This window comes from Polypterus senegalus, chromosome 4 (assembly GCF_016835505.1).
Source record: "Polypterus senegalus isolate Bchr_013 chromosome 4, ASM1683550v1, whole genome shotgun sequence".
In the NCBI taxonomy this organism is placed as follows: Eukaryota; Metazoa; Chordata; class Cladistia; order Polypteriformes; family Polypteridae; genus Polypterus; species Polypterus senegalus.
The window spans coordinates 138,031,221-138,057,065 of NC_053157.1; the positions used below are offsets into that span (position 1 = coordinate 138,031,221).

At 41.2% G+C, this 25,845-nt stretch overlaps 1 protein-coding gene across 4 annotated transcripts in view; it reads left to right on the forward strand.

Annotated features, from left to right (window-relative positions):
* LOC120527669 (putative methyltransferase NSUN7) overlaps window positions 1–25,845 on the forward strand; it is a 252,158-nt gene that overhangs the window by 60,822 nt on the left and 165,491 nt on the right. For 3 of the 4 annotated variants that reach the window (XM_039751333.1, XM_039751330.1, XM_039751331.1), the window contains exons 4-6: window positions 6,380–6,507; window positions 7,554–7,706; window positions 23,970–24,153. In XM_039751333.1, coding sequence (XP_039607267.1) covers window positions 6,380–6,507; window positions 7,554–7,706; window positions 23,970–24,153 — 465 coding nt within the window. The remainder of the gene's footprint in view (window positions 1–6,379; window positions 6,508–7,553; window positions 7,707–23,969; window positions 24,154–25,845) is intronic. The other variant, XM_039751332.1, reaches the window with a different exon arrangement.

Genomic DNA, 25,845 nt, shown 5'->3' on the forward strand with positions numbered 1-25,845 from the left:
ATTTACAGTAACTTAATCTTCATATAGTAAAATAAGAACTCTAAAGGTTTAAATTAATAAAAATGAGCACTTCCCATCCTGAGAAAGTTGAGCTTGTTTTATTATAAATTTAGAAGTATGGGATTTCTCTTTGGAAAGGGTGAAGCCATTTTTATTTTTTATTTAGAGCTTTAAAAGTCTGAATTGTCTCTTTTAAAATAAATACCCTATAGCTCAAGATGTCACATTAAACTGACAACATGGGGCATTGCCTACAAAATGGACTACTTTAATTTTTACTCTTCGAGAAGAATTACTTCACCCTGTTTAAAGAATCCATTTATTCTTAGAATGTGACCATGGTTGTCAGGTTTATGTGAAAACTGTAGTAGGATTAAAATCCCTTGGTTTAAAAATGGCATGTTTAGCTACAGAATGGCATGCCAGCAGAATCCAAAGTAATTTAAATTGAACTATATTTCATTTTTTCAGGATTTTTGTATATGTAGGTTTTTTTAAACAAAGCCTAAAATTAACCTCCTGGAAACAATTCCTGTTATATTTCAGGCTTGAAAATAATGCAGTTTACTTTTTTCAGTAAACCTGCTACCTAATGATGTAATAATACCCATTATTATACAGATAGGTTCTCCAATAGTATATTTTAATTTTAAAATTATTGAAAAGAATTTGAAATTAATAATGTAATTCATGTCATTTTAACTTACTGGACTTTAATGGATGTTGTAGAGCAGTATTGGGTCAGAACTGGAATTATAGGGGGTGGCTACAGGACATATTGCACTTGGGGATGATAAATAATTTAATAATTCTTATTCTTCTTCTTTTGCCATATCTCAGTGTTGTAATTACATGTCGACGTGGGCTCTAGCATGAGGAGACATCAAACGCCACAGATCTCTGTCTTGGGCCGTCCGCGTTATATCTTGCAATCCCATGTCATATCTTGAGAGTGCCGTCGACACCCATGTCATTCTTGGGCGCCCTCTGTTGTTGGTTCCATCCACTCTTCCATGTAGTGTGATGTTAGCAATCCTGTTCTTGTCCATCCGAGTACATGACCTAGCCACTTATGTTGTCGTTCGTGCACTCGTTGCACTATCGTTTCTGTCTGGTTGAGGGCTTTCCTGATGTCTTCGTTTCTCATCTTGTCTATGATGCGTACTCCAAGTATCTTTCTGAGCGCTGTCATCTCGAACACGAGCAGTTGTCTTTCTTCAGCACTTCTAAGAGTCCACGTTTCGCATCCGTACAGGGCAATCGGTACTATAAGCGAGTTGTATAGTCTCATTTTGGTTATCTTATTGATGTTCTTGTTCTTCCAGATACTGTCCAGGTCACTCATTGAACTTAAGGCTATGGCTATTCTCGTTCTGATGTCTTTCGAGCTGTCGCACGTTGTGGTTAAGCTTGATCCTAAATACTTAAAACTGTCTTCATGCTGCAGTTTCTTTCCTCTGAGCAACATGCCCTCTTCAACTCTTTTCTTTGTTTCTTGCTCAGGCTTTAAGCTTAGCAGCATCCATACTGTCTTGGTGTCACTTATCTCTTGTCCGTATCTAGAACTGACGCTTTCCACCTTGTTTAGCAGGAGTTGTGCGTGACTGCGGAGTTCAGTTATAAGACCGATGTCATCAGCAAAATGAAGATTGTTAATCGTTCTGCCATTCACGCATGCTCCTTTGCTTTCTAGTCCGTCGAGTGCCTCCCGCATAATGTGCTCTAGATAGATATTAAAGAGATCCAGCGACAGTATGCAGCCTTGGCGTACTCCGATTGCTAGTTTGAACCACTCTGTCACCTCTCTTCCGACTCTTATGGCACTCTGCGTTCGCTTGTACAGGTTATCCATCAGACTGATCAGCTTTGGGTGTATGCCTTAGTGATGTAATACTTTCCAGAGGCCTTCGTGCCACACTCGGTCAAATGCTTTCTTGAAGTCGATGAAAATCAAGTGAAGCTTTTTATCCTGTAATGAGAGATACTTTTCACATAACAGTCTGAGTGAGAAGATCTGCTCAATTATACCACGTCCTGACCTGAATCCGGCTTGCTCCTCCGCCATTTGCACTTCTATCGCGTTCTTCATCCGGCTCCTGATAATCTCCAAGATGATCTTACTTGCGTGACAGATAAGGCTCTCGCATTTAGTGGTGTCCCCTTTTTTTGGAATAGTAACTATAAGAGACTTAGTCCAAAGCGTCGGAAATTTTTCTGTGTCCCATATCTTGTTGCAGATCTTGTGCATGATTTGAACCATTGCTCTTCCGCCGCTTTTGATTAGCTCTCCTTCAATGTTGTCAATACCAGGAGCTTTCCGTATCTTGATCTTCATAATGGCTGCTCTTACTTCGCTTTCAAGAAGGTCTGGCTCTTCTTCCTCTCTCTTGCAATTAGGCCATAATTGTTCAAGCACGTCACCATCCGTTTCAATGTTTGAATTGTAAAGGCCTCTACTATATTCATACCATCGCTTAAGAATGTCGATGTCCTTGGTGAGCAGGTTGCCATCCTTGTCTCTGATGTTGTTGCACCTTTCATTCAGCTTAACTCCTTTCTTGAGCGTTTTGACCTTTTGAAAGAGAGTGCGCATATCATTTTTTCGGCTTGCTTCCTCTGCCTCGCAGCACTGTCTGTTAAACCAATCCTCTCGGCACTCCTCAATCTTTCTGTCAATGATGATCCTGATCTGTGAGTATAGTTGTTTCAAATTCTCATCCTGTGAATTATTGTTCTTCATTGCCTTCACAGCTCATCGTTGGTCAGACAGGTCGAGCACTTCATCACTAATCCATGGGGCCTTTCTGTATCTCTTAAGGCCAATTACCTCCTCTGCTGTTCTCTTAATCGTGTCGTTGACGGCCTCCAGTGCTTCGTCCACTTTCGTTTTTTCAACTAGACCACCAAGCGCTTCAAAACGATTTTTTAGTTCAATCATATAACTTTCTTTGACTTCGGGTATTTGCAGTCGTTCGATATCCACCTTCTTTGTGACTGTTCTTTTTTGGATATTGAATCTTAACTTGAAGTTGCCCATCACGAGGTCATGATCGTTGTGCACATTCGGCACTATTGCGCTTGGGAAGCTGTGTGTGTTATGGGCACAGCTACGCCATCTCTGATCGATCATGATGTAGTCGATCATCTGCTGGGTTCGATCTCCGGGTGAGCTCCATGTCTGTTTCCTTGATGGCTTATGGTTGAACCAGGTGTTCATGATGTTCAGTTTATTGAGCCTGCAGAATTGGAGAAGTCGTTCCCCTCTTTCGTTCATTGAGCCGTAGCCAAAGTGTCCCAGCACGCCTTTCCATGTGTCGTGATCGATACCGACTTGCGCATCGAAGTCGCCCATTATAATCTTGACGTCCCTTCTTGGCGCCTTGTCGATGACTTGCTGTAAGGTCTGATAGAAGTGATTGACAGCCTCATCACTATATTTTGTAGTTGGTGCGTACACTTGAATGATGGTGATGTTATGGCCTTGTCCAGTGAACCGTGCACTGATGATTCTTGGCGACGCGGGGGTTCAGTCGATTAAGCTCTTAACTGCCTTTTTTGAAAGTAACAAACCGACACCTCCTTGATGTACTTTCTCTTCGCCTGAGTACAGAAGTTTGTGTCCATTGTGTTCCACTAAGCCCTGTTTCATTCTTCTCACCTCTGACAGACCGATGACATCCCATCTGAACCACTTGTTAAGATGGTCGACAAGTAGTTCAAGGCTCTCGTCCTTCCAGAGTGTCCTCACGTTCCATGTTCCGATTGATGCATAATGTTTTGCATCAATCAGCCTCTCTGTTTGTCTGGTCCTTCCCTGTAACTCATTTAACGAAGTAAACCCCAGGGTTGCCCTAAGTCTACTACGGGGCGCTTGTTTATCCAGACGACCGCCCCACTGGCATTCCGTTTTGTTAAGTCATCCTCTCATGTTTTGTTTCTTGTGGATTGATTCACGAGACGGTTCCACAGTCCTCTCCTCGCTAAGCTAGTTCTCTAGCATAGGTAGACGCCGTTTACCTCTCTGTTAGGTTCATCCGCCGTTTTGGTAGCTTTTAACTACCAAGGGTATCACCACACCCTGCTCGCAACTAGCGAGTTAGACCAGTTATTTGACCGGCGCCAGATGTTCGCCGTTGTTATTCGGCTCGGTTTAACGTCATGAGCTGGACGTGGACGAGAGAAGCAGTTACATGCAAAGAAAATTGGATATGTCAAATAATGCATGGATAGTATACAAAAATTAAATACTGCACACTTACACAACACAGATCTATAAATAAGAGAATATAGGCCTTAAATATAGATTTTTTTTAAGTCTCTAAACGACAGAATAGAACAGAAGTTCTTCAGAACTCAACAAGGGCAGTAACCAGGTCCTGAGCAGTACAAGTTGACCCGTGCATATCATGGAGGAGGCAGTTCTCTGTTCCTTTGAATGAGAGCTTAGGCTCAGACCTGTAAGGATACCTGGTGTCAATAGGAGAAGGCTTCAGGATTTCCAAAGGGCATTCTGGTCACTAAAGACAGAAGACATACCCCTGAAGTGATCTATGACTAGGACTTTAAGTCAATGTTCCAGATAATACATAATAATAGTTGGAAGGTTAGTTGGACAAGACTTGGATTAGCAAGAACAGGAAGAGAAGATAGATGTTCATAAACAAAAGGTACAGGAGATGAGGGAGGTGTTCTGAGTGATGGTAAAAGTTGGGGAGTGGATCAGGGTCACCAACTCCGGTCCTGGAGGACCACTGTGGCTGCAGGTTTTCATTCCAACCCTTTTCTTAATTAACTTCTTTTGAACTCATTTTAATTAACTTGCTCTTGAAGACTCAGCCCCCTTAATTGTTTCTTTTTCCTTAATTAGCAACCAATTAATAATAAGATACAAAATGAATCAAAACAACTGGTGTCCATCATACAATATCTGAAAATAAAGAACGATGAAGGTCTCAGGAATGTTGGTCTGCTCAGGTCCCCAAAACATTTTAACAGAGCTCTAAGAGAAAATCAACCATTTCCGAAATGTCTGCTAATGCACCATGAGAGCAGCAACAAGCCACAGAATTAAAGAACTAGTTTAATTAACAACAAGAATTGGCACCTCATTAAGCAGCTGGTCGGAGTGAAATTGGGTGGAGTTTGAGGCCCTGACTTAATTGGTCTTCTGTTGGATCCCTCACTTCAAAGTTTATTTCTATTTGGGTGCCATTTAAGGAAAGAAATAAAGTAAAGTAATCTACCATCTTTAATTTACATTTTTTATCTTTGTATTTTTCACCAACTTTTCGCCATGTGTTTCTGCTGAAGGTCTGATTGTCCTTAGTTGGTGTCTACTTTCATGATGACACAAAAAGCAAAATGCTTGGAATCTTACTTAACTATTTCAACCTATACCTAAACATTTGTGCACAACAATCCAGCCGTAATACATCCATTATCCAACCTGCTATATCCTAACTACAGGGTCACAGGGGTCTGCTGGATCCAATCCCAGCCAACACAGGACAGGAAACAATCCCTAGGCAGGGCACCAACCCACCGTAGGGCACACACCCACACATACCAAGCACACACTAGGGACAATTTAGAATCGCCAATGCACCTAACCAACATGTCCTTGGACTGTGGGAGGAAACTGGAGTACCCGAAGGAAACCCACGCAGACACTGGGAGAACATGCAAGTGAAACCAGGTCTCCTAACTGCGAGGCAGCAACGCTACCCACTGCTTAATACATAAGTATCAAAATATTTGCTTTATTTAAATAAATGATTTAGTTGTAGATGTGTTTTAAGTCAGATTAGCATACTTACAAATTCAGTATTCTTCGTGGTGCAACTGAAGATATAAAGGTCCAGTGACCCAAAATTCACTGCAAAGTCAGTTATCCAATTACACCACTAAGAAGTGCTGAAGCTGTGGCCGTCACAAATGTTAAGAATGGGAGATTCTCCAAAAATAATTATGGACCTTAGCAGAAATGGATTTATTCTAGAGGTATGAATGCTTTTGAGAGGTGAAGCGTTTTAGGAATAAGTTATTTGAAAAATGTAATCTTAATTTTATCTGGAGGTATAGGTCACTTCCCTACAATGACTTGTATGTTTTCTGTACCTGATTACAACTATGGTAAACTTTTTTGCATTTTAATCTATACTTCTGTGATTCAGTATTTTACATTTAGAATTGTATTATGCATCAAAATTAAATGTACAGTACAAATATGTCAGAGCTTTTTGCTTATTTCTCATGAACTATTCTGTTTATACTGTAGGCATGGACTTGTAACATCTGTGCATACAGTCTAAATAGCAATGTTCCATTTTAATTTTATGTGGAAAAAGTAACTTTTTGACCATTTTAATTCATCCCATAGCCTGATGACCTTAACAGCTTAGTTGTGGTAATGTTGTATGACTTCCAAGACCGAAAGTTTCAACCCAGAGTGTGCTGTTCTGATGAGGAGATTGAAGATGTAAGACAAGTGGAAAAATATCTGTTCAGGTATGTTGACTTTTTGCACTTATTTCCTTTGTGGATTATTAGGTTATCAGATCTTATATTGTTTTAATACAGTTATGAGGACCTGCCAGGAACTGAGAATGTACTTTGATGGCACAGGGCAAAGGAAAAGTTACCACTGAGCAAGAGAATGCAAAGCAAACTTGCAGCTGGTAGCACACATATATACAGCATTCAGTTTAAACAGAGGTTGGCACTGGATGGAATGGTCTCCCAGAAGTAAATCCAGGGCGCCAAAATGAGAACAACACCATTACAAACCGAAGGAACCAGACACTTTCCAAATAGAACTTGCAATACCCTGCTATCTTTGGAGGCCAGGTCCTTTAAAGACCCAGAAGTACCCATGAGGAAGGTATTAAAGTTTGTCTCTTGCCAATGTGAAAATTAGCTGTGGGGTTGCATTGAACATGGAAAGAGAAGCAAGAAATCTGAGAAGAGACAGAATGTTAATTAGGAGACTGCTTTGTGGTGTGTCTTGGTGGGAAATGAAGATTCAGTCATGATAATGCTTTTGTATTGGAAGACATAGTAGAGCTGCAGGGGTTGCTTTGATTGTTTTATTTATTCATTTTTTACTTTGTGTTCTCTGTGGTACTACTTCAGGTTTGTAGAAAGAAACATAAAGAGACTGAATTCTTCTACAAAGCCTAATTATATTGCAATATTATATTATTATATATTGGCTGCTGTCATTCGGGTCGCACCATCATAGCACCCTCCAGTTCAACATACAAGAACAAACAGAAGCTGGTCTCAATGAAAATGCATGCTTGAAGCTCAACATTTGGTTGCCTGAATTTTTTCCATGTACTTAAGACAACCACCAACATCATAAAGAGCAACAAATAACCAGATTAAGCAGCTTTTCAAATGTAAAGATACAAATGTAAATATTTTGATTTCTTTATCTCATGTGCTTTTTGTATTCAGCTGAAGTTTTCTTTCAGTTCTTTCTTTCTCAAAATGTGTTGTCAATATTTCATTTCAGTGATTAAAAATGGAAACAAATTTTATTTTTGTTGCAGTTATAAAACAAAACTGGCTGCTTCCCTGGCTCGCTGTCGTATTAAGCATGATATTCCTTCTATTGATTTTATTTTACCTGAAACTGTAAGGAAAAAGCAAGAGAATGCCTCAACTCTTCCCCTTTATGCATGGGTGAATACTTTCAAAGCAAGGTAATTTTATATCTGTTCTTTTACAACTGTATTTTTTCTGTTGTACCAGGAGGACATGGTTATTCAAAGGTTAGTACTAATACCTTGGAGCTCCTGTACTCAAATTTCAGGCCAGTGTAGTCCAGTCCTTGGCTGTATGCTTAATACATATCTTCTCCATGGATTTTCTACAGGTACTCCAGTTATATCCCACATTCCAAAGCAACAATGTGCTAAACTGGCCAGTATAATTGAGTGCCATGCATTCCCTCCAAAGCTGGTGCCTGCCCTGCCACAAATGCAGTCAGTAACCATGCATAGGAGTAATTGGGGTCAGAAGATAAATGGTGATTTGTACTGTTTGTCAAAAGTGTTCATATTTTAGTGTTCATGCACCTGTGTTCATTACTGACATACTGTAAATATGAGATGTTCTCCAGGTCTCCTTTAAGGTATTATTAGGATGCCTTTTATAAAAGAAACTGTACAAAGGAGTTGCACTAAGTAATAAAAGTCTCAGAAATTGTGAAATTTTGGCTTAATGTGAGAATTGGATTTATGTTTAAGATGTAGCAGACTCTAAACAAATCCCAAATATGCCTAATGCTTCTACTTTTTACCAGATATACTTCTGATGATATACTTGAAAATGCAACATTGGGTACTGGTTATACTGATTATGGTTACATCTATTTTTTTGTTATTTATTAATCAAGATTTCATTTGAAAGAAATTGTCATGATTTGCTTTTGTTATACATTTTTGCGGCTTTTGTTTGTCTTAGATATTTTGGTACATGTTTTGTAGGTTGATGAATCTTCTTTTGACTAATTTTTTGTAAAATCTTTTATCCAAAAACATCAAATATTTTAACCTGTTTCCACACTGTTGTTTTGTAATGTATGGATGCAGAGGATACGACCCATTAGAGGTCAGCTCAAAGACCTCCTGGTTATCCAAGTTTGTGGATAGAAACTTTGATTGTTACAACTGCATTTTTGTTCATTGATCTCTTAGCTAAGACTCTGTGGTTTGATTTTTTTTTAATTTTGATTTTTGGATCTGTTTTTTGTTGTAATTAAGCCAGATTTGCATTTAACTTGTTTTTCTCTTCGTTGTTGTCATTTTTTAATTATTATTTTTTTGTGTTTTATGTAACTTGTTATATTGGTCTATAATTTAGTATTTATGTACTGTACTGTTGCTTTAACTGTCCTGCCATTCTGTGTACTTTGTGGGTGGAACCCAAGGTGGTTGGGCCACCATGTTGTCATTTCTGCTGGGATCTGCCTGTGGTTATTTAATGATCCATTTAGAGAATCTAAGCAACAGATCATCCATCCATCCATCCATTATCCTAACTACAGAGTCACGGGGGTCTTCTGGAGCCAATCCCAGCCAAAACAGGGCGCAAGGCAGGAAACAAACCCCGGGCAGGGTGCCATGCACACACACACACACACCCACACTAAGGACAATTTTGAAGCAACAGATCAGTCTAGGCATTTTTCTTTCTTATATTTTTGCTCTGTCTTTGGATTTTGCATATTGGATTGCATGTTGGTACACTCATTTTTGTCCATGTGAACATTTTTTGTTATATTTTCTACTTTGTGAATAAATATTCTTTACATTGTTTTACTTATATCTGCTAATCAAAGTTTGATTGTTCTCTCCCTCGTAAGACATTTTGATATATTTTTCAGACATCTCTTGTATCTTGTATTTTATTATCAGCCAACTACCTTTTTTTGGGCCTATTTAGGCCGAAGTCAGCACATAGTAGTTTGTTACTGACTAATTTAAGGTGACTTGGTTAGAGAAGGTCCTGGCCTGCATTATGATCACTTTGAAGCCTTCTCATATCCTTTTGCCATGTTCCTTGCTCTTTGTCACAACACTTTTAGTCTTGATGTCAGATTAGTTTTGTTTTTGGGTTAACAGACTTTTTGACAGTTTTTTCTTCAGATACTATTTCATAAAAATCTTCCTCAATTCTCTTTGTGACAGAACATGAATGAATTTGCAAATTATTGGTTTCTTCCTTTGTGTATAACATTGTAATATGTTTGGGTTTACAGTCAACTATACCTTAAATCATGTGTTCAGTAGATAAGGCTTTTATTCTTAAAGAGAGGAAAACAGAGAAAAATCTAAATCCTGTAGCTCTTGTTCTTCCATTTTCCTGGTTTAACACAATTAGCTCTCAATCAACTGACCATGGCACCTCCACATCCTTCTAAAATAATCATGTTTCTTTCCTTTAAAGTAAAGTGACATTCTAACAAATACTAAAGACCCCAACAATCCATACAGAAGAAATATAAATTGTAAACATTCTTAGTAGCCATTGTCAAAATTAAATACTGTAATCACATGGCCATGTATGAACAAAGAGAGTCACCTAGCCCAGCATAATAGCATAATGTGTTGTTGTGTGTGTGTGTGTACACATATGATAAACATATGTGAGAAATTATTTATATATGATATCATTTTTTTAATATCATTTTGCATATATTTTATATTATTTGTATTAATATTTTGGGCATCCATGCCTGGAAAGGTTCTGGAGGTGAGTGATGCCAATGTCATAACTATTTATTTTTTTGTGTCACCAACATGAAACATTAAAAAGGTACATTTGACATTTCTGGGAGCACCTCAGAGGTGAAAAAACTGACCTGGCATTTATTTTACATGAGAAATACTGTATCATAAAACAATAATTTGAAAAAATCACTGTGAGTGTTATGTTTTCTTTTGCTGTTTTTGCTATTCTCTAAATAAAGGAATGGTTAAATTTCACAGAAACAAAAAGTTATCTTTCAGGTTTCAGTGAAAAATTGACTATCCTTCCTTTATTTTTTGAATAATAAAGCTTTATTGTGGTGTTCTCCCCTCAGGCAGAAATTTCTAAAAAATGCCCTCAGGGTGTAAGAGGTTAATAAAGGTTTAAAATCTAATTATAATAATAGGAGCCAACTTTCTATAATGATCATCAGACTAGAAGACAGAATGGGTTTAATTTTATCTTTTCTTTATACTTCACTAACTTGCAGTCTACTGCTTTAAGCAGATGGTTACCCTATTTTATTTTCATTTTTGGCACACCTAAAGAATGCCTACTTTCTTTTTTACCTCTCTTTTGGTTCTGCTTTAATCATTGAAAGGGAGCAGATTCTCATCACTAAATGCAATCTAAAATGCTGTGTTATTCCTCCTTCCAGATTTATAACAATGTAATCCTAAAATGCATTTTTGCTTTGCACTTTAGTGGTACATCTCTAGAAGTCCAAATGTTTAGTTGAAACCCTAGATTTAACCTGCCCAGGTAGAATACAGGTCAGCTGAGTACCACTTCAGGAAGGTGGTACAATAGTATAAGTTTATGGAGGAGACAGTGTGGACAGTTTTGATTAAAATCATGCTGTCAGGAATCAGAGGTTTTGTAATGCTTGCTGTTTACTTAGCCGACTGCTGTTTATTTTGCAGGTGCCACTATTTTGTGTATAGCAATGGTGTCTGTGACTTCTGTGAACCTATCATGGCTGAGGAATATGAGTTGCCATTGTAGTACATGTGGTGTCCTAGTATTACTTCTCTGAACTTAGTGATTTATTTTAAGTCGGCTCTTTCTTATGATTTTGAACTTCTGACTTTGAATTATGACGTACATTTTTTTAAAATCACTTTTTTCACAATTTTGATAATTGATTTTCTGGTTTCTTCCCAATGTGCTGACTTTTTGCCCATTTCCTGACAACGTATTTGCCTGCTCCTTAGAAAATAAAAATTTACCTTTCTGACTTCAGGTCCTGACAATTTCCACTACTCCTTTGAGCATTTTGCTCATTCTTAACTAAATCTTTACACATGCCATTGTTCTCTAACATCCTGGTTTGCACGTGTAGCTAGTGTCTTGCAATAACTACAATTTTATCAGATTTTTTCTCTGTTGATGCTGTCCTCTTTTTCTTAAGACTGAGCATTCGAGCAAACAAGGACAAGTTAACTGAGATGTCACACTAAAGTTGTAACAGAGGAACACTAGAGAATAAAGTTTATAATATAAAGGAACTCATAGAACCTCTACATGAACTAAGAACAGTGCCTTCTGTCTTTAACGTGTCTGGTTTTGTGCCATATGGTTTGTGTTGATATATATATATATATATATATATACAGTACAGGCCAAAAGTTTGGACACACCTCCTCATTCAATGTGTTTTCTTTATTTTCATGACCATTTACAGCACTCCATCACTCTCCTTCTTGGTCAAATAGCCCTTACACAGCCTGGAGGTGTGTTTGGGGTCATTGTCCTGTTGAAAAATAAATGATCGTCTAACTAACCTGACTTCTGCACAACACAACTGCTGGTCCCAACCCCATTGATAAAGCAAGAAATTCCACTAAATAACCCTGATAAGGCACACCTGTGAAGCGAAAACCATTTCAGGTGACTACCTGTTGAAGCTCATCGAGAGAATGCCAAGAGTGTGCAAAGCAGTAATCAGAGCAAAGGTGGCTATTTTGAAGAAACTAGAATATAAAACATGTTTTCAGTTATTTCACCTTTTTTTGTCAAGTACATAACTCCACATGTGTTCATTCATAGTTTGATGCCTTCAGTCATGAAAATAAAGAAAACACATTGAATGAGGAGGTGTGTCCAAACTTTTGGCCTGTACTATATATATATATTGTAAAATACGCAACAGGAGACAGCATAAAGTTTTGGGGTCCGCCAGCCCCGTATATTGTACAGAAAATAATAATTCGGAAGTCAAGTTATGCAGCAAAATAAACATTCATAAACATTCATAGAAGCGTCGGTCTGGAGAATAAACGGGAGCCCAAAATCGGGCGACCGTAACACAGGTGCCGACGTCAGGGCCTTCTTTAGGTCAGTGAATGCTTGTTCCGCCTTGTCGGTCCACACCACATACAGGGGAGCGCCCTTTTTTGTCAGATTAGTCAAGGGTGCTGCCCTTTCGGAGAAACGGGGAACAAACCGGCGGTAGTACCCTGCTAGCCCCAAGAAAGCCTGCACCTGCCTCTTGGTACTCGGACGGGGCCATTCTAGGATATCTTTAACTTTTGAGCACTGAGGTCGCACCTGTCCCCGTCCTACTAGGTAGCCTAAATACTTGGCCTCCTTTAAGCCAAAATAACACTTCCGGGGGTTGATGCGGAGGCCGGCTTTAGCCAGTGTTCGGAGGACAGCTGCGACCTGCAGTAGATGCTCCTCCCAGGTGCCGGAATAGATGACGACGTCATCCAGGTAGGCGGCACTATAGGACAGGTGGGGCTTTAGCACTCTATCTACCAGACGCTGGAAAGTCGCTGGGGCCCCGTGCAGCCCAAATGGGAGAACCTTGTACTGCCAGTGCCCGCTAGGGGTGCTAAAGGCTGTTTTCTCTTTGGCGGATGCCGTTAAGGGAATTTGCCAATACCCTTTTGTCATATCAAGAGTAGTCAAGTAGCGTGCCGTACCCAGGCGCTCAAAGAGGTCGTCAATGTGGGGCATCAGGTAGGCATCGAACTTGGAGACCTGATTCAGACGCCGGAAGTCGTTACAAAACCTCCAGGAGCCGTCCGGCTTGGACACGAGGACGATAGGGCTGGACCATGGACTATGGCTTTCCTCGATTATGTCCATGTCCAACATTCGTTGCACCTCCAGTTCCACCTCTGCGCGTTTTGCCTCCGGGAGTCTATAGGGTCTCTCCCAGACGATCACCCCGGGGTCCGTGACGATGTCATGGGCAATCAGCGAGGTCCGGCCGGGTGGCTCGCTCACTACTTCGGGAATGGCACGGAGGGTTTGGGTCAGTTCCTGCTGCTGCCTGGGGTTTAGCTCTTCGCCGAGGTTAAGGGCGGTTGTGCTCGTGAAAAGGGAGAGTGACCTATGGGAGGTAGGAAGCTCCTCCCGGTCTTTCCAAGGTTTTAACAAATTAATGTGATAGATCCTCTCGCTCGGTCGACGGTTGGGTTGTTTTACCAAATAGTCGACGAGCCCTTTTCTCTCCTTAACCTCGTAAGGCCCTTGCCAGTGAGCGAGCAACTTGGAGTGGGAGGTAGGAACGAGCACCATAACTCGGTCTCCAGGGCAGAACTCCCTGAGGACAGAGTTGCGGTTGTAGCACCGGGCCTGCGCTGCTTGCGCACGAGTCACGTGTTCCTTTAGGAGGGGTCCAATTTTAGTGAGCCGATCGCGCAGTTGCGCTACGTACTCTAATATGTTGGAGGAGGGAAGGGCCTCAGCCTCCCAGCCCTCTTTTACTATGTCGAGGATTCCTCGGGGTTGTCGCCCATACAATAACTCAAAGGGGGAGAAGCCTGTAGAGGCCTGAGGTACCTCCCGGTAAGCAAAAAGCACAAGTGGGAGGAGTTGATCCCAGTTCCTACCGTCCGCGCTGACTACCTTGCGGAGCATCTGCTTAAGCGTCTGGTTAAATCGTTCGACCAGCCCGTCAGTCTGTGGGTGATAGACAGACGCTTTCAGGTGCTTTATTTTCAGTAATTTGGCTACTTCCCTGAACGTATCCGAAGTAAAGGGCGTACCCTGGTCCGTGAGGACTTCTTTGGGAATACCGACCCTGGAAAATAAGTTGACTAACTCCCGTGCGATGCTCTTAGTATTAGCGGAGTGCAGGGGAACCGCCTCTGGGTACCGAGTGGCATAATCCACCATGACAAGTATGTATTTATAGCCACGGGATGAGGGCTCCAGGGGCCCCACTAGGTCGACCCCTATTCTTTCAAAGGGGACATCAATCAGGGGTATGGGAACTAAAGGAGCACGGTCCCTCCTATTAATCTGGTGTATCTGACACTCCGGACAGGATTGACAGAAATGCCGGACCTCCTCATTAATTCCCGGCCAATAAAAGCAGAGCTTAATCCTCTCCAGTGTCTTTTCGGCCCCGAGGTGGGCGCCAAGGAGGTGAGCGTGTGCTAACTCGCATACCTCCCGCCGGAAGGTACGCGGGATTAGCAGCAACTTCCGCACCTCGCCCCCATGGGTTGCCACCCGGTACAACAGATCATTTTCAAGGACGAAAAAGGGCTCCCGTGGCGTGGTACCATCGGCTAGTGAGCTATTTGGCAAAACGACAGCATTCCGGGCAAAGCGCAGGGAGTCATCATTCCACTGCTCCCTCTTAACACTAGAATTACCAGAGCCTACGAAAAAACTCGTAATTCCGTCTCACCTTAAACTGCTTCTTAAATCCCTTCACACCTCTCCGCCAGCGTCCTTTATTCTCTAAATGTGCTGATAAAGAGAAGCTAGGAGCAGCCGGCTATTCCATCCCCCCACCAATTTAGAACGTGCACGAACTTCTCCCAGCTCATGCCTTGATTGAGTATCTGGGAGTGAAGTGGAGTTTTAGAGTGGAAATAATAGATCGTTGTTTGGAACACACGCATTTCATGTCTGTTCCGTTTCTACAGTAATCTGTGTCAACACATTGTTAAAACAGAAACGTTTTTTATATTCTAGTAGTAGATGACAAAATGTAGGCAGCCTGAAGTCCTAATAGCAAAGAAACATTTTCACAAGAATAACACAATTGCGCTTTTATTCAAAAATATAACTGCAGAAACAAAATGCCGCCTTAACATGCGACATCGACAGCACTTTATTGAAACTGCCTCCGTGGTTCAATAGACTCAGCCCCCGCTTGGGAATCAAGGGGTCACGAGTTTGATCCTGCGCCCCTCCGTTTTCAGAAATAAACTGCTCTTAGTCTTACTGTTTTAGAATAAAAGCATACATTTGATTTCAGTCTGTAACAGCCGGTGCAATTTATAAACCTTGTAAAGGTTAGCTTTTTTTTTTTTATTCACTTTTCATTCTCTCAGTCGCGTTCAGAATCAATCCATACAACCCCATGTGACACGGCTGTTTTCACTAAAGACGCGCTATAGCTCTGCAGTATACCACGATGCATACTAACGCCAAACACCCCATCTGCACTTTTTCCATCGCCTTTTCCTGTAAGAAGCAATGTACACACTTCTTTCTATGGTGTGGTTTCTATTACACACCTGAAAGAAAGAGACAATACATGTGAACATATCCAGCATACAGCAACATGCGGGGACTGGCAGGAACACTCAATAAAACTGAATAAAAAGAAAATCAAGTGACGGTGAGATACGAAGAAGGCAGCTTCGCCAGCGCCTGTGTGTCAGAACCGTGGGGGTGCGTTAGTATGCATCGTGGTACAACGCAGAGCTATAGCGCGTCTGTATTCTGTTTCTTTTGTACTCCAGGCACGCAGAGGAGAGAATAGTAAAGAGTTGTAAGTTCGGCGCTATATGCAATCATCAGACACTCCCCATCTGCCCGTTGTTTTGTTATACTTTACAATACTTTTATACTGCTCAAACGGGCATGCTCAAAAATACACGTGTAATGCCACGAAAAGTGCACGCAGACACTTCATTTCGCAAACAAAACAAGTGCACTTTTATTCAAAACTACCTGTATAACCAAGAAAAAGAAAGCAAGTTACAGTAGGCGATTGATACGACAGCTTGCATGGTGCAATGCTAAGAAGTGCTGATTTTCATTCCGTGCTATATAAAATCATCACATTCAAATATTAACAGTTCCCACACACCCAAGGACCGTCCTTCCTACATTTACGACACGTGTACTTGTTGCCGTGTACACACCTCTCTGTGCTATGGTTTCTATTACACTGAATGAGCACCTGACACTGTACTTTCTTCCCTGGGGGAAGGTCCCGCATCAGAGAATTTCCAGTTCCTGCATAAATTCACACCCGATCTGACGCTGTTCGTTTTCAAATAATATTGCATTAGTGCGATTATATTTTCACATATATTGTCTCTTTCTTTCAGGTGTGTAATAGAAACCACAGCATAGAGAGAAGTGTGTACATTGCTTCTTACAGGAAAAGGCGATGGAAAAAGTGCACTTGAATAAAAGTGCACTTTTGTTATACTTTTACACCAATATATGTTCCTGTGTTTGAACGACACGGGCAGATGGGGAGTGTCTGATGATTGCATATAGCGCCGAAGTTACTGGTCTTTACCATTCTTTCCTCTGCATGTCCTGGAGTACAAAAGAAAAAGCATACAGCAACATGCGGGACACTCAATAAAACTGAATAAAAAGAAAAGCAAGTGACGGTGAGATACGAAGAAGGCAGCTTCGCCAGCGTTTGTGTGTCAGAACCCGGGGGAGGGGGTGTTTGGCGTTAGTATGCATCGTGGTACACTGCAGAGCTATAGCGCGTCTTTAGTGAAAACAGCCGTGTCAGATGGGGTTGTATGGATTGATTCTGAACGCGACTGAGAGAATGAAAAGTGAATAAAAAAAAGCTAACCTTTACAAGGATCATAAATTGCACCGGCTGTTACAGACTGAAATCAAATGTATGCTTTTATTCTAAAACAGTAAGACTAAGAGCAGTTTACTTCTCAAAACGGAGGGGCAGGATCGAACGTGACCCTTGATTCCCAAGCGGGGCTGAGTCTATTGAACCACGGAGGCAGTTTCAATAAACTGCTGTCAATGTCGCATGTTAAGGCGGCATTTTGTTTCTGCAGTTATATTTTGAATAAAAGCGCAATTGTGTTATTCTTGTGAAAATGTTTCTTTGCTATTAGGACTTCAGGCTTCATACATTATATAGTTTATGCCTACATTTTGTCATCTACTACTAGAATATAAAAAATGTTTCTGTTTTAACAATGTGTTGACACAGATTACTGTAGAAACGGAACAGACATGAAATGCGTGTGTTCCAAACAACGATCTATTATTTCCACTCTAAAACTCCACTTCACTCCCAGATACTCAATCAAGGCATGAGCTGGGAGAAGTTCGTGCACGTTCTAAATTGGTGGGGGGATGGAATAGCCGGCTGCTCCTAGCTTCTCTTTATCAGCACATTTAGAGAATAAAGGACGCTGGCGGAGAGGTGTGAAGGGATTTAAGAAGCAGTTTAAGGTGGGACGGAATTACGAGTTTTTTCGTAGGCTCTGGTAATTCTAGTGTTAAATGAGGCTGGCGTGGACCGGAATTGGTGGTCCAGGCTGCTGAGAGGGTCTTGTGACCTGGCCCCCGGAAGAGTTCCCTGGCTAGTCCCTTCCCTGGCGGAGTCCTCCGGGTCCGAGTCCATAGCCACCGGTACGTCCCCCGAAGCACCAGCGTCACTAGGGCCTGCCCTTATGCACGGCGTGGAGACCGCGGGAGGGGCCCCTTCCCCCTCCATCACTAGATCCAACAAGGCCCCGGGAGCAGTGGGGGTCTTACCGCTAATTCTTTTTGACCAGTCTTGTCCCAAAATCACTGGATAGGGGGGTTCAGGCAGCACAGCGACCGTCAATTGGGTTATTTCCCCCTTCCAAGTGATATAACACTGCGCAGAACGATATGACTTGGTCCCCCCATGTACACAAGTGACTAATAAATGTTCTTTCCGCCATTGTCGCGGCAAGACCAAACGGCGAGCTACAATGGTAATGTTGCTGCCGGAATCGAGCAAAGCCACCATTGAGTGCACATTCAACAACACTCCAGGGTCGTCCAGGTGCAGTCCATGGGCTCCGCCGTGGTGTTGAGGGGACAGGTTGGTAGCAAGTGACCGGTCTCGCCACTCTTGTAACAGCGCGGCGGGACCGGTTTCTCTCTGGGCCTCGGCGGCGCTTCCGCAGCGCTGTCGAGAGGGCTCGGGGTGGGCCGCCCGACCCTGTCGGTTCCCATGAGCAGACCCTCCTGGCCCCCCGGCTCGGAGGACCGCGAGCTGACGCTCCAGAACGTCCAAGAGGCCTGGCATGTCTTTGTAAGCGTGCCCCCGGACCTGCTGGGCAAGGGCACTGGGCATTGCGTTAACCAGGCCTTCACAGGCCACCTGCTCAACAACTCTCCGAGCCTGGGGTCCTTCTGGCCGTAGCCAGCGCCCCATTTTGCCCCAGAACTCGAACGCCTGGGCGCGCGCAGGCTTTTCAGGGTCAAATGCCCAGTTTCGCCACTCTGATGCCTGCTGGCCCGGAGTGATGCCGTAGCGCGCCAAGATCTCAGGCTTCAGGAGCTCATAGCTCGCGTCCTCCTCCTCAGGGAGGTCATAGTAGGCCCGCTGCGCGGGTCCCTTCAGGAATGGCGCCAGAATGGACGCCCACTCGGACCGCTGCCACTCGGCCACTAGGCCTTGACGTCGTCGGCGTCGGTCATTGGCACCAACGGCGGAGGCGTCAGTTTAGGCGGGTCTGGCCGGGCTCTCTGGGCCTCTACCAACCTGGCCTTGGTAGCCTCCAGCTCCCTGGTGGTTGCGGCTTGCGCTTGCTGCAGGGCCTGGAGCTGGGCATTCATACCCTGCAGCACGGTGTTAAGGTCCTGTCCCTCTGTCATTCTTAGGGATCCTCTATCCTGCCGACTACGCCACTGTAAAATACGCAACAGGAGACAGCATAAAGTTTTGGGGTCCGCCAGCCCCGTATATTGTACAGAAAATAATAATTCGGAAGTCAAGTTATGCAGCAAAATAAACATTCATAACGCGACGCCGAATCATGGCGTCGCGGCCATTTTATTGGGGAGGAGCCGGAAGTGGAGGAATGCTGGGAAGGACCATGAGGGAGGCTGGGAAGGGTGACGTCAAGGCAAGATGGCGGAGGAAGGGCGGAAGTGCCGCACTACGGTCAAACTCGACTATGAGGGAGGGAGGTCCTTTTTCCTATGAGAAAGCAGAGGGAGAAAGTTAGTACCCCACCATTCCCTGCCAGCGAACACGTTCCCAGGTGCGGTCGAATCAGTCCGTGGCCTCCTACTCGCGCGTAGCGTGACTACTATATATATATATATATATATATATATATATATATATATATATATACTGTATATAAAATATAAAATAATTTTTAACTATGTATGTCAATATCCTATGAGCTTTTCATATAAGTGTGTGCTAGAACAGTAAATTAAATTTTTGGTGACTTTGTACATCCCATCAAATACAGTTACATTTTTGGGCTGGACTAATTTCAGGCTTTCAACCTGCATGCTTTATCAACTAAAGTTTTTATCGTATGTCCTTGATGTCATTTTTTGGAAAATTTTCAGTTATTCTAAGTTATGTGTTTGGTGTCCTCTGGATTTGGTTGAATTTGTGTTTGTTTTTTCCCCATGCTTTGTTAAATGCTTATTTGAACTGCATGTTTTCTCTGTTATCAATGTGTCATCCTTTTGTGTGAAATAAAAACTTCTGAGGAAACCTGAGAGGTTCATAATTTCTGAGCCTAATCTCTACAATTTTATTTTACCAAACATTATCTCTTGTATAGTATCAGGAGATTGGTGCTAATATTTTATTAAAAAATGCAAAAGCAAAACTCAGTGCTCTTTTATTATTTAAAATGAACAACTGTTAAATGAATCAGCCCAGTTATATAATCAGTCACCTTCACCAGGTATTCCCACCAGCTTGCTTGCTGCTGAGGTGAGAAGAGCAACTTTAGATAACAAGCCTCTGGGGTTTCTTTGTTTACTAGATGGCCTAATCCTTGTTTACTAGTATGAGACTGCAAATGAATAAAACGTTTTCCTTTTCGTGTAGGTGTTTGTATTATATAGTTAGGTAAAGTGAACCAGACAGTGTTTTCTAGGCATTTTTAAAAGAATGTGAATTTGCACTTTTGTACCTCTCATATGGAGTGTTATCATGAACTATGGGATTAGTTACCTTGGATAATTGGTTCCAGAGGTCTGTGTTTATAACAATAATAGTGCTATCTTGGTGTTATTTTACTATAAAGATTATTAAACATCCATGGAGTTTTAATAACTGAGAAATAGAATAGTGTGGCAGTGATAACTCTGGACTACTAAAGATAAAATTCCAATGGTTTTATATAGATCCAGCTGTGATAAATAGAAAAGCTGCCAAAACAAGATTTTATACCATGTACGAGTGCATCCAATAGACTTTCCATAAAGTGTAATAGGGCTGTAATTACAAATTGAACTACTGCATATTTGCTGTTTTGTACAATTTACTGTAAATGGCTTCCTGTCACCCCTTCTGAACAATATAACATCATTGTTATATTAATTCTCTATCTTGTATCTCCTAGAACTGTGTGTTAATAAATATTTACTTAGCTTCAGGAAATGCAAATCACCAGTGATTAAGTTTTTACATTAATTATATATTGTATATCTCACCTCAACCATGCTTTAACATGGGGTTGTTTCCTTCCATGGGGATCCTTTTTGACCATTCTGTTTTTGTGGTTTAACTTGATTGATGGATACAGTAACTATTTAATTACAAAGTTTGGTATATCATTTTTATTTATGGATGTTTACATATATATTTCAACATGCCTTTCAGAAATTTTGTTTTCAAATGCATTTCTGTTAGTAATACAAGTATATACAGTCATGTCAGGTCAGGTTGGGAGCATGCACTGCTGCACCCACCACACAATGAAACAGCTTGGGATCCTGGTGGGCAACCCCCCTAGGCATAGACGTGGTCCAGTCCCATCCTCCGGAAATGACCATCTATCTTCCACAGAAAGGGCAGGGTGGGCGTCCCCTTGCCCTTGTCCAGCAATGAGCCATAACTGATGCTCCTTCACAATGTAGGTAATGTGCCTCATTCGGGACTCCGTGAGCAACTGCTCGTTTGACACAAAGTCAAACCAGCGGTACCCAAGGATTTTTGGAAGAGACACAGTAGCCAAAGAGTCCAGTCTTTGTCTCAGGTCCCTGGATAGCGTCCAAGTCTCACAACCATATAGCAAAACAGGAAGCACCAGGACTCTAAAGACTTGGACCTTCGTCCTTTTGCATAGATATCGGGAGCACCACACACCCCTTTACAGCGATCTCATGACCCCCCCATGTCCTCCCAACACTTCTACTGATTTAATAGGAAGAGTCACCACAGACATGAATGTTGCTGCCAAGGAAAGTAAATCTTTCGACAAGGTCGACATTCTTTCCGCAGACACACACACTGCTGATGGCTGTGCCCAAAAGGTCCTTAAAGGCCTGGATCTTGTTTTTTTATCCAGGACAATCACAAGCCCAGACACTCAGATTCCTCGCTCAGCCTCTAAAGAGCCCTGATCAGAGCCTGTATTGACCCTGCGAAGATCACAGCATTGTTGGCAAAGCCAAGATCAGTGAATCTTTCTTCACCAACAGATGCCCTATGGTCTATATACAGTAGAAAATACTTTATTTGTTCCAAGGAGAAAACTAGCTTTCTACAGAAGTCCAAGAAATATTGGAACAACATACGACCCCCTCTTTCAACTCATATAAGAATTGCAAAAAAGAATAAAAAAACACTGACTTTACAAATGATAAATGAGCACTCCCAGTGAGGCGTTATGCAGACATATTGCTGTTGGTATAAAGGAGCCACAGTACTGTTTCTTAACACACTTCTGCTAAATAATTTGTTTTTTTTGGAAGTACTCTATGTTAATGTGTCAGAGAGAGGATGTGCAGTATTGTTCATAATGGCACTCAGTTTTGTTTTAATTTTGTCCTTTCCTACTACCTCAAGGGAGTCCAGAGTTAATGCTATAATTGAGCTTGCCCTTTTAATTAACTTGTTAATTCGGTGGGCTTCTCTTGAAGTGATGTTACCAGCCCAGCACACCACAGTGTACAATATTTCACTGGCTTTAAAGAAAAAAATTAATGCATTCTAAAAAAAGGGGGGTCTACTCTGCCATTTCTTATATAGTCCTTCTGCATTACTAAACAGTTCAGCCTAGCACTGATGTGGACCCCCAGGTACTTGTAGCAGTGCAGTACCTCCATACCTCCACATCTACTCCCTGACTAGTGATCTGGCTTAGACGGTGTTTAGTACGTCAAATGTCAATATCCAGTTGGTTTTGCTAATATTAAGTTGCAGACAATATTCCTTGCACCAAGAAACTTTTAAAATATAAGCTTCATGAAGTTTCAAGAATTTCACTGGGGATTTGTAATATGGGGACCAGCACCATAGCTGAGTGAATTTTCATGAATTTGTGCATGTGTATTGCACTTAACCTAATGTATAGTGTTTATGGAGTTTCAACTTCACTTCCTGAGACTGCTTAGAAAGAATAACCTGGATCAAAAGCTACTTGTGAAATTCTACTGCTCCTCTATAGAGAGCATGTTGACATTCATCAATGCAGCTCAGAAGATGAGGTCTACTCTCTGCCCTCTCTGCAAGACTTGTATACTTTCTGCTGCCTCAGAAGGGCAAAAAACATTTTGAAGGACCCCTCACATCCTGGTTTTCACTTGTTTGACCTGTTTTCCTCTTGTAGGAAATCAATAACAAACAGACTCAGGGACAGCTTCTTTCTGGGACCCATAACTACAGTGAATCTCAATATGTACTGACCATCTCTCGCTCTGTCTCTGTCCCTGTCTCCTTTCTCTCTCTTTCTCTCTCCCCCTGTCCCGCTCACCTTTTCTTGGATGTGCAATAATCCTTTGTGAAATAATCACAGTCCAGCACAATGTTTGCTCTATCTGTCCTATGTGCAATATCTACATTATTATTATTGTTTGTGTAATATTTAATATCATTGGTAATTCTTAGTGCAATAATCACAGCCTAGTCCAATATTGTTCTATTTATCTTATGTGCAATATCTTACATTATTAGTATTCTTTGTGCAATATTCATATCATTGTTGATTAGGGCTGCCAACGCTCTTTCTCTGAAAATGAGGACATTTGGGTCCAAAAATTAGGACTTTTGAGGACGCCTTTCCCTATAATCCAATAATATGCCTTTATATTGTCTTATGGATTTTAAAATGAAATAAACCTTTAGTAACAGTTTATCATAAGGGTCAACGTATAAAAAACACATAAATATTTGCTTTCTTATTTTAACCCATCATACAAATATTCAGTACCTGAGCAATACTGGGTACTTCAGGTAGTTTTTCAATAAAAAATGGAATGACCAACTATCTGACTAAACAAGCTATTCCCACTCAATTATTTCCTTTAACATATGAAGCTTTGTATATTAGACCCATGCTTCTGAAAATGTAATTACTGTTTTGTGTGTATTGAGCAATGTTAGACTTTACTAATGGCAAATAATACAAAACAAAGTGGAGTTAGTATTATTTGAAAACTGTTTACTTGAAAATTATGTTAATATCATTTGAATTTACAGATTTTTCAAAAACGGTACCAGCAAACACAGCAAATTTAGCATTCTGTAATTAATGTGCTGTATTTTATATGCTTTACATTTGTAGCCTTGAAGATGTTTGCTGTTCCTTAGAGAAAGAGGGATTTTCAAAAGTGAAATCAATCACTGAATTTGAGGGATTAACTTTCTGCCAGGACTTGCACTGCGAGGATTTGTTGATTTTCCCTGCTCACCTAAAATATGACCTTTGTGGGATGGAGGTTTTTAAAGACAATAAGCTAGTTATTCAGGTTAGTAAAGCTTTTATTGCTGTTGTATATATCCTACTGTGACATACTTGGAATGATTGTATCTTAATAACTAGAACTACTGTATGCACACCTTTTTAGTTTCATATTTCTGTTGTGCTGAGTGTTTTATTTATTGAAAAAATAGTTTATTTGACTCCAAAAATAATACTGATTGTTAGTGATAATATGCAGTTGCAAAGACATTTTGTGGTTTCTGAACAAATTTTAAAATCAGCTCTTGTGTCATATTTTTCTATGTGAAATATTTGTAGTTGGTTACACACTGAATCCCAGAGCACAGATCTACTAGTAAGGAGAGCTTCGCCTATTCAGTTTTGAAGTGATCAGATATCCCCCTAGTTACTTCACATTATACAAGTCCCTAAAAGCTCTCATCATTTTACTCGGCCCTAGGCGAGCAATCTGAACTAATGATTGGACAAAGGGGTGTAAAAACATAAAGGGGGATACATTTAGAAAATAAATGTCTAGTGTATATGCAAGTAGTCCTGTTTTGTTTAGTCAGTTTGAATTTCTTTCCCAGGAGAGGTCCACGTCTTCCAAGATGCTGAACAACAGCAGAGACTTTCAGGAGAGCATTGCATAGGTCTTGCTAAATACTGGCAAAGGCACATAATCCTGGAGCAATTCTAGAAACCTTAGCTTTTAATTTGTGTTCAGATTTCAGGTTTGCAGAGAGGCTTCTTAGGGGCTAACAGATGGCTCAGAAAAATTAATCATTGCTTTGTTACAATGCATGTTAGAAACTAGAAGCTATTGGACAAAGCTTTTTGGCAGTTAGCAAGGTTAGAAAGACAATTGGAGTGTGAGGAGGAATGAAGACCTATTCCTTAGTCCAGCAGAGGCAAAATAAGAGTATTTAAGTTGTGTGTTATGTATGTTTCTTTTATTGTCCAGTTAATCTTTCCTTGTTGGAGACAAAAAAAGAGACTTTCGTTAGTAATTGTGACAAACAGGGCACATCACTGAGCCCCAAACCCTGGAGACAACTTGTACAAACAGTCACAGTGTCAAATATAATAATTTTTATTTTGTTCAGATATATTACACAACACTGTATATACAGTGACAGTATATCCTTAGTCTTTCTTCTGTTCTTCCCAGCTTCTCTTTCTTCACCCAACTGCTGTCTGTTGCCACCCAACTCTGACTCCCCAAGGTTAAGCAGAGGGCACTTCTAAGCAAATTACTTCCAATGTTTGGGCAAAGTCCAGAGAAGGTACTACCGGGTCAGACAGAAGTGTCATCAAGTAGGGGCGGTCAATGCCTGTTAACTCTCCCTGGTAGCATCAACGACACCCAGCAAGTTTAAGATTATGGAGGACAGCATTCTGAAGTCCCATGTGCTCCAGACCAATACATTTTTTAACTTTAATATAATATTGTTTTAGTGTAATTAAACCAATCAATGTAATGCTAGGAACTTCACCCCACTCCCTACATTCTATACATTTTTGCAAAAAGCTTTCTTTATATTTCACTTCACATAGCCTAAGCAACAATTTCTCAGTGATTTATATAGCACAAGACTAAAAACATAATAAAAAAGGAAAACTGAGCACTGTAACATAGTAATAAGCAAAGAGGGGACTGGGCGGTCTCTTGGTCTGGAACCCCTACAGATTTTATTTTTTTCTCCAGCCTTTGGAGTTTTTTTTTGTTTTTTCTGTC